This window comes from Culicoides brevitarsis, chromosome 1, assembly GCF_036172545.1.
Source record: "Culicoides brevitarsis isolate CSIRO-B50_1 chromosome 1, AGI_CSIRO_Cbre_v1, whole genome shotgun sequence".
NCBI classification, from domain to species: domain Eukaryota; kingdom Metazoa; phylum Arthropoda; class Insecta; order Diptera; family Ceratopogonidae; genus Culicoides; species Culicoides brevitarsis.
Window position 1 is genome coordinate 46,442,478 of NC_087085.1, and position 10,492 is coordinate 46,452,969.

Genomic DNA, 10,492 nt, shown 5'->3' on the forward strand with positions numbered 1-10,492 from the left:
TAAGATAAGACATGTCAATAAGGTTGAACACGAAATATTTGCTTTGTTAAGCAAATCTTTTTTATTCAAGGCGTGCACTTTTCGAGTTCTATATTGTCTTGATATATCATCTACAGAAAGGGAAATCTCGACAATGTCTATTCATATAAAACTTGGAAATGTAATATGTATTTCTTGTTGGTCGATAACAAATATAACAGCTGACTCTCGTAATATACACAGGATTAGTGTCACATACAGATTGCCACGTTCGAATCATAAAAATAAAGCCAGAGACAATTTGCTGATATTTTTATAAAAATTAGGGGGAACAATATAATTTGATCGAAATTCAATAAACTACTTTAAGCAGTTCTTCCATTATTTATACAAAGAATTGCAAAAAGGGAAAAATCAATCTATTTTTCTTTACACATTTATATAAAAAAAGTTTGTCAAAATCCATATTCTCTGTAGATTTTCACATATAGAAAGATTTGCTGCAAAATAATTATATTATCATATCAATTTTGTAAGAAAATTACTAACGAGTCAAATACCATAAATATAAATAATGAGACAATTGCAAAAGTGTTGCGTACTTGTTTTCAGTTGAGTCTTAAACGTATTTAAATTTATTTTTTGCCGCATGTAACGTCATGTGCTGTCAGACAGTCTTATTTTAATTTAAAAATTTTATTACAAATTAATATCACATAAATATTCTGATAATGTGATGGAACAATCTCGAAAGTAGTCGTCAAAGAAATTAAATTGTGTGTTGACTCATCATAAAATAAGTGAAAAACTTATTTAGCTAATATATTTTTTTATTTGATTGGTCAAAAGCGACAAAATAATTTTTATTTTACGGAAGGCAAATAATTAACTAAATTTAAAGTTTGTTTTCTTTGAAAAAAGATACTATCTGAAATACTTCAATAATTATATCACATTTTTTAATACAATTTAATGGATAATCCGAATAAATGTTAAATGTGAGTTTTAAAATGCATTTGAAATATTTAAATTATTCGCGATTTAATTTGTCATAGATATTCAAACATATAACAACTTTTATTCCTGAATCAAATGTTCGCAAAGCAAATTCAATTACGTTAGAGTCAAGGACAACTGAATAATAAATAGCACATAATGAAGTTAAAAATTAATAATAATAATAACATTTAATTGAACTCGTAGTTGAACTTAAGGAATGTTCGAGAAGTTACCTTTACAAAGAGCATTAATGAAGTGTTAGAATTCTAAAAAAAAATAATCGATGTTTTATTTTGAGTAATAAATAGTTCTTTTTGAGAACTGTTGAAAAAAACTAAATAGTTGAACGATTTCTATCTGAATGTTTCATTATTCAATTAAAATTGTGATATAAATAGTCGTGTGCCGATGAATGAATCACGATGTTTAGCAGACAAAAACGACGATGCAAAAAAGTAAGAGTTGATCAAAATGTAAAGAAGTGAATAATTGTATGTAATAAATTTAACGTTAATCTTCACACCTAATAATGTTGATAAAATGTTAACGTTGAAATTTATGTTTAAATTTTATATCCTATTGTTATAAATTGTCACGTAATTGAATTTATTTCAATTTGATTTTTGTTTTGTTTCTCGTTCTCGTCGAAGAGATTGTTAGTTGGCTTTAATTTTTTCATTTTTGCATTATGTCGCATATGCATCCAATAAAGGTTTATAAATAAAATTAATATAATAAAATAGTACACAACTACACAAAATATATCAGAAACAGGGAGCAATAACCTTATTTTATTATATTATGTTGCCTGTTTTGTTTTGCCTTTGCTTGTTGTCTCGCTTCTATATGTCTACAAAGTCGTATGAAGATTCAAAAAAGACTGACAAAAATTTCATAATAAAAACTCGTCTTCATAAATGTGTCATCAAATCATCTTTTTCGTACATAATGTGAAGTAATGAAAAACACGAAGAGCATTGAGATAATTAAAATTTGCAAAATGTTTTAATGCGAAAAGTCTAAAATAAAAGTAAAAGTAAACCTACCTTGCATAATGCAACTCCAGTATCCAATCGATCCATAAAATTTTCCACGTTAATTTCCAACTCGGGATACATTGTGTTCAACCATTCTGCTAAATCTTCTCGCATAGCATATAAATATTCTTCGCTCGATTTGAATGGCCTGTAAGGTCGAGCTTCTAACAACACGGTTGCTGCCATTTCTACCTCAATAATTTTCAGATACTTTGTGAACAAAAATTTCAACAATTCTTTTAGATATGTTGTTCGTTTTAATGTTGAAAACAAAAATATGTACAATGTGTGTGAAACTTATAAGCAAATTTCATTGGCGGCGTATTTTTGAATAGATTATGACTTGTTTTTGCAATTAAAGTACATGATGTTTCTGATATTTTACAACCTAGAATGAGAAATAAAAAGAGAAATTATCAGTATATTTTCGAACATCATTATAAGTTAATCAGCATCGCGTTTACAAAGTAAAATAATAAAGCTTAAAACAAGACAAACTTCGATCAATCACGAACAAAAAGTATGCCTTATATGGATGTTATGACAAACTTTGCTATAAACAGTTTATAGGTATATGCAACATAAATTCAAGTTCGTGTTTAATTGCCGTTTTTTAAATCAAAATTAATCGCATGTAACTATATAACTGTATACAAGGAAGTGCAAGCGAAAGTTCCTTTTTACATTGAAACTAGATCAAAAGCGGAGACCGCTTTGTTCTCGAATGCTTGTTTGTAAGCAAGCATTAAAACAATTAAAAGTATTGATTTTCTACGTGAATTGACCTAAAATCCGACTAAAGCATAAAAAATACGTTATGAAAATTGCATGTATGAAACTAATATAACTAATTGTCGAACGACATATATATGACGCGCAAATCGAAAATGTGCCAAAAACTGAATCAATATCGACATTTCCTGTTTTAAAAAAGTGTTAAAAAAATGTTGTTAGAATTTGAGTCCTTATGTAAATATTACACATAAGTATTTTCAAAAAAAATATTTCTATTTAACGAATGATAGAAAAAAGGGAGGAATGTGCAATTTATTCTAATTGAACTTGTCGTTCTTGAATATACTATGTACGTGTGTTATAAAAATGTATATTTCCCTCATGTCCCATTATCGCATATATTATCAATGTACAGAGCATTTTACATAATTGTTGCAGTGACTTCAAGTGAAAATAATAAACACAACTATTTACTCAGAAGTGTCAGGCAGGAAATGGTACTAAATAAAAATGCTTTTCGTTAGTTTAAATTTTATGATTTTATAGTTGAAAAGTGTTTAAAACAGATATATGATTTTACATTTGGCATTGAAATGGAAACTTTTAAACAATCGTTGAAATGACGTCCCCTTTTGTAGATACACAAGAGTAATAAAACAATACAGGAAAAATCTAAAAAGAAAATGGAAGAGATATCGGATCAGGTTATTGTAAAAAGCATAAAAACACAGTTTATGTGAAGGGTATCAAATAGTGGTCTTGTGGTTGTAAACTCTCCATTCTCTTGTTCAGTAGATATTTCAAATAAATTTTCTATCATTTTTGGAAAAAATAAAAGAATCAGAAGTCAAAAAGAGTAAAAATAAAATTTCTCATTGCATGTTAATTAAATGTTAAGTTAATGCTGAATGTATCGGAAGTGAATAATAGATTTGAATTGACTTTATAAAATCATCAAGCAGATTTCTGTGACTCAATGATGAGAAAAAAAATAACTTTTGTCGAAAAATATCTAACAATACATATTTTGTTCAAGAGAGCATTTATTAATAACAACAGAAAAACAACAAAGAAGATAATACCATTTTAAGGCAACATTGTTAGAGGAAACGCCTTTGCAATTGATGACAAAACAGCTAACAGCGACACAGAACTACTGTTCCTCTTTGAATGTAAATGTTTGTGTTGTAAATAATACAATTCATTGAACTTACGATTTGAAGGACATGAATTTGGTTTCAGATGAAATTAAAAAAAATTTCTAATAGGACTTTAATTTCGCGCTTTGAATAACAATCATGAAATTTTTATCAAACAAACTTATTATGTGAAGTTTACAGACTCGATTCACATCAGTTTGTATGAATTCGATTTGAGAAACTCTTCAAATGTGCTGTAAAAAGTGTATAAAAATAAAAGAAAAATGTATTTTCTAAAAATAACATTGAAATATGTTGAGAGTCAATTGACATACTGCTTTGGGCGACACACGAAACGAAATTAAAATATACAAAAGAAACGCATGTAATTGAGATGAAGAAGTATATAGTAAAAAAAGATCCAAGCATGCGGGTGCAAATGCAAAACACAAATAAAAAGTGAGTCAAAACGTGTGTTTTTTTATACGGTAAAGTTCAAAACAGTAACTCACATTGGTTTGATTTTTGATATTGAAAGAAAGTTTAGGATCAAATCTTTGACATCATCATAAATGTGTCAAACGTGACGCCCTTTAACGATTTTTTTTCTGTTGCTACTATACCTTTTTCTGCCTAATTATTTTTCATTTTTAAATTTAATAAACATATTTTGCAACATTTTTAGCTCAACATAGGAAACCTCATTAAAAACAGAGGAAACACGTTTCGATGGTTGTTTCTCTTCATCTTAAGCAAAAAAAAAACACAGCATCGCAGTCATTTTAATCATCAAATGTAACATACATACTACCAGAAAATTAATGATTAATATCTGCATGATGAACGGCATGGGAAATGTTTTTTTTAAATGTGAACTTTTTTTGTATGAAAAAATAAAATGCACATCACATAAATGATCTTGTGCTGGCCACATTTGGAATATGCAACATATCGTTTGTCACTAATTTTCTACATAATGTGATCTTAATGATTCCGGAAGGCATTTTTCGAAAACGATTCACTTGAACTAGATATTTTCAGTCACGATCTTTAACTTGAAATGAATTCACGTATAACAATAACACACACAAAACTTATTGATTAAGGGATTGTATTTGTTGGAAAGTGCAAATAAAGAGTTATTTTACCATAAATGAGACTGATTGAAACATGATTCGATCTCGACAAAAATAACGACAATGTTAGCTTAATTTGTATTTTCTACTTATCGAAAGGAATTGTTGTTTTTATTCCTGGATTGATATTTAATTTGGTTGTTTTCCGTTTCTCCTATATTGTTATTTTTATTAATTTTTTCTATTTTATGGATTTAAACAAAAAAAATCATCATCACGAAAGTAATAAATAATAACAAAAAAGTTTGCGTTTTTTTATTTTTGGTACCAAAGAAGAGAACATACAATTTCAAAACTACGTCAAACAGTCTGAGTTGGCGCAAATCAATAAAAAAAACATAGCTGTGTATTCACAAAATAAAAAAATATAATTGGATTGCATGTAAGTATAGAATTTGAGTGCTACGTTTAAAGCAAAAACCTTTTTTGTGCCTTATTGATAATTTTGTACTATTTTAGTTTTAATTGTTCTAAAAGGGTATGAAATAAGTTGTTAGACGTTTACCTAATAAGTTAAAGTCTCATTAATTTATATCAAGAGGCATTCAATATAGACGAAATATGAAGCTGTTATAAGCCACGCAACATCAATAACACGAGGAAATTTTTCTTCTGAAGTATCATATTCTTCTTATATGTGTAGGTGTCGTAGAAAGATAATAATTTTATGCATGCAAATAAGATGCAAAAATATCATCTGTATTCCGCCAAACAAACAAGATTTAAAAATTTACATCGAAAAGGGCAAAAGAAATAAAAAAAATATATAAAAGATCTCCTGATACTAATTTACGTATGCATGTGTATCAACTTTATATACAGCAAAAACAACAACAATGAAGATGAGCTTATTTATTTATTTTTATTGGTTGTGCTGCGGATACGCACACATTTTACTTTATTACTGTTGTTACCCTTGAAAATTCTGCATTTGGATTGTGCGCTCTCACTTTAACGCTTTAACAGTTATTTTTCGCAACTAATGATTTTTAAGCAAAATGAATTAGACTTTAATGTCTTTTTTCGGCTTCTTATAATCTGCTTTCAACACAAATCACGCGGGTATCAAGGTTATTGATGTTACAGATTATTCTTAGAGGCGCCATTTGACATTGATTCGGTTTTTGTTTGCTTTTATACTCTAAAAATGGGGCTAACGGATAAAAATGTGCAAAATGAGTGAAGAAGATACATAAGATATATCATTTATATGGCTTAAATCCAATTGTGTAAAATTAATTGTTTCAACACGCATTGTTGATATGAATCAAGCACAGTTCAAATTAGGCAAATTTCCTCATGGTCAATATTTTTATCCGAATTTGAAATATGACTCAGCGATTCAACTCGTAAGTAATTTGTAATTACAAGTAATTTTTATTAAAAGTAAAAAAAATAGGTACATTAAAGTTCATGTCAAATAATGTTAATAGTGATTATTTGTACGTACATTGATCTTATTGATCATTGAATTAATTCGAATTATTTACGTACGATAGATAGCAAAAGTGAGGTAACAAGGTTACAAATAAAAACCACATTAAAAAAACCACAACAATATCTACTTATTCTATAAGTATACAAATCATGCTGAGTTCTAATACTATAACGTCGTCGTCTCGAGAATCGTGCATAGATGAAGAGATAGATGCGACAATAAAGGCACTTGCGCTCTTACTTCTTTTCATTCTTCACTTTTCTTTTCTTATATTTTTCTGACAAAAAGCATAAAAAACGACATACAAAATCCCGAATTGCCTTTAATTTTTTTTTCTTATTTTACGTATCCCTTAAAGTTTTTTCTGTAAAAATATTATCAGATTGAATATTTAACGACAATACCATTCGTCGACACAATGTAATAACAAGTAATATCAGATCGGGAATAGATGACGAGAGCGTGGTTTACTTCTATATATCCTCAACGATAACGTAATTTTCTGTTGTTGGTCTGTGTTGTATGAAAAAAGACAACTTGTGCATTTTTGACTTTCAATTTTATGCACACACAAATACTGTTTAAATTCTTGGAAAAGGGAGCAGGTATAAGATGAAATACTCATCGTTTCAAACAAAACATATGAATAGTGGTTAAAATATAAAATAAATGGAGTAGCTGAGATCTTTGTCAATAAGAAAAGAATTGAAGATGAATATAAGGGAAAAAAGATACAAATTTTTGTGATACAGTTCCAAATATTCAGGTTATATGTATATATTTTTTTATATATTTAATGCAGAATCTCATTGCAATAGAAAAAGATAAAGAGTTAGACATCTGATGAAAAAAAATCAAAGCCATTTTGCATCTAAACATTATAGAAAGAATTTTTGAACAGAATAATATGTTTCTCAAATCCAAATCAAATTTATAGTTTTACCCTTCGTATAGATAAATATCACGTAAAGAAGATGCCAGACAAAAATAATAATTTTAGTTTCATATAAAAATGATTGATTGTCACGATTTTCTGAGAATTCAGCACATAAAAAATGTCCTAACATGACAATAAAAGGCGTGTGAAACGACTTTCGACATCGATTTTCTGTTCCTTTTTTCTAAAGTGTAAGAAATAAATGGCGAATTATACTCAAAACTATACGTTTTACGCGAAGAAGAAAAATCGATTGAACAATACAAATTAATTCTTATTTTTTAAATTTTGAACATATATCGAAGTTTAATCCTTGTACTTGCAATATGTAATTATTTATATAAATTATTTTTAACTTTTATGATTTTTTTCATACATTAATGCTTTTAGAGTATTAAACTGCAAAATAGCGAATATAAAATAAATATTCAAAAAAAAGTACTTTAATGCTTTTATTCTGTTTTTTTTTTTGCTCATCTTGAAAAATGACACAAGAATTTTTTAATTTGTTGTTTTTATCGACCAAATTGAATGCCTCAGAAGTAAGTAATTTCGATTGTGTAGAAAGTGAAAAATAATATAAGTAAACTCTTATTCTTCTTTCAAAATGTTAAGTGAATTTCATCCTTTGTAGATTATTAAAATTCCTTTAAAATTATTTTTGTCCTGATTTCCTGAAAGAAACAAGGGTAAATTAAATCTTTTTTTGCTCTCGTAAATGTCTTTTTGGAAAGAGGACTTTTTTTATTAGATACCCAAATAAAAACGAGCTAACTTCAGTCTGCATTTCAAGATGAACATAAATTGGCAGCTATTATCGGATATTATTCTATGTTTCTTTACTTCGTATTTTACGTAAAAAGGAGAAAAACAGATAAATTTATTGCCTGATCTTAAAAAAATAAGGAAAGAAACAAGATACAAGTGCGCATCTTTAAAAAAATTATATATATAATTGGATTATAACATGTATCGTGAAATTTATAAAATATAAAGATTGATATATTCAGTATTGCTTCGGTGCATTAAAACGCGATTGATTTTTTTACATTTTTTTTTTATCTAAATAAATATAATAATAATACAATCCTGTGATTAGCAATGATATTATGGAAGTCATGTATTGAAATAATCATCATTTATGTGTTGCCTGTGGACCACACAATTGGAGAAAAATTACATTATTGTATTAGTAAATCCATTAAACATTGAACACAGTTTCTCTTGCATAAATAAATTTAGGTTATTTATATGAACGATTGACATGTTTCCCTTCATTCAGTGTTTTTTCTTATTTTCTAAATATGTTAAACATATGCATATTGATAAAACACACAGTTTTGTTTGTTTTTCGCGTGCCTAAATTCATTGGCCTAATATTTGATATATACGTGAAAAGTAAATTAGCGGGCAAAATTCGAATCAATAATAATCAATATTTTTACGACACTCGATATATATTATCGGAAATGTTTGTCGTCTTTTTGATAAGATTCTATCAATAAGTTTTAAAAGTTATAGATAAGAAAAAACAAGATTTTTTTGAAACAGTTTAAATTTTTATTTTTAGAGTTAGCTCAAAAAACTAATATAAATAAATAAAACATTCATGATTCACGATAAACTTGACAAAATCTTATCAGTTTTCCAAAATTTATTGTTGATTTCCTCGTAACATGGCTGACTCATTTTCCAACGATATGTATACATTCAACGTCTTTGTACGAATATCAGCTGATGAATTTCTACCCGAAATTTTATTCGCACAAACGTAAAATGCCATAATGCAGAAAATAGAGAAAATATTCGATACTCACCATGTTAGATTTTCCGTGTGTACACCTCTCGTCTCTCGAGTAGGTATTCAATGCAATATATATATAAAAACTACGTGATACGAAATAACATTTCTCAGTAACTATGCAGTGTATGCAGACGGGAAATTGTCGGAAGGTTTTTCTTTTTTATACTGTGTTATTTTTTTTTCACGATCAGAATTTCAAATGGGTGTAATACACTTTCATTAGAGAAAAATTTCCTTTTTCACTTTCATTTAAAAATATTTCTTTGCACTATTTATCACTTTTTTTATTTCATTTGATTCTTCATATGAAGTTGAGTGAAATCTTTTCCATAAAATTTTCAGAGAAACTTTTTTTTTTCTAAAATATTTACGTATTGTTGAACAGGGTGTGTTGGTTCAAATGCAGATAAACGGGAAAATTCATGATTCACTTTTGATATTTCATCTGCAAAAGTTACAATATCTTTTATTCAACAGCTCAGAAGTCATAAGTATCACATTGATTTGTAATTTTTACTATTTTTGCACGGTATTTAATACGTTTTTTCTCTCACTCTTTGACCGACAATGATGACACATAGAAGAAAATAACCATGTTTTGCAAAGAAAATATGCGTGTTGTAGTTGCTAAGCAAATTTCAAGTTATGTTTAAATTTTTGTTTTGTAGTCCTTTAAAATATTATCTCGTTTAATTGAAACATAATTTTAAAGTGTTAAGAAAAAAATATTTAAAATTCGCGCACGAGAGCAAATGAGTTTCACGTCTTAATGGAATCGCAGCCGATGAATAACTAACAAAATGTGAGTAGAGAATCGGCAATTTAGTAAAATATATATGTACATACTGTATAAAACGAACATGATGTGAATGCTGTGTACGGTATGAATAGCATGCGCATGAATGAATGATGGAGACAAGCTATGGAGTTGTGAATAAGGAAGACAGAGAAAACTCTATTTGAATGAATATCGAACATATGTTTTGTTACTTATTTACTCAGAGAATTTAAACTCAATCTCATTGCATGAATCATTGGGCGTAAAGTACACTGATAAGAAGTGAACAAAAATTGTTTTTATGAAAAACAATTGAGAAAAATGCTGATATAATATAATGTTTTCAGCTTATTATTTAAACGCACAGATAAACTCGATTATTTGACACTTTTTTCAGGTCTACTACTATTCATACCATTGCTACATATTTTGTTCATGTTGTTCATTTTTTTTGGAGAGACGACCTTGACCCCTAATAAAAACAAATATCTCTTATTAAATATTTCATAT

At 27.8% G+C, this 10,492-nt stretch overlaps 1 protein-coding gene across 2 annotated transcripts in view; it reads right to left on the reverse strand.

The window, feature by feature from the left end:
* Positions 1-9,973, reverse strand: part of LOC134828091 (GAS2-like protein pickled eggs) — a 40,052-nt gene extending 30,079 nt beyond the window's left edge. For both annotated transcript variants that reach the window (XM_063841054.1, XM_063841053.1), the window contains exons 1-2: positions 9,218-9,973; positions 2,025-2,403 (exon numbers count right to left, since the gene is read on the reverse strand). In XM_063841054.1, the coding sequence (XP_063697124.1) occupies positions 2,025-2,201 (177 nt within the window). In that variant the 5' untranslated portion in view covers positions 2,202-2,403; positions 9,218-9,973. The remainder of the gene's footprint in view (positions 1-2,024; positions 2,404-9,217) is intronic.
* Positions 9,974-10,492: the final 519 nt, after the last annotated feature.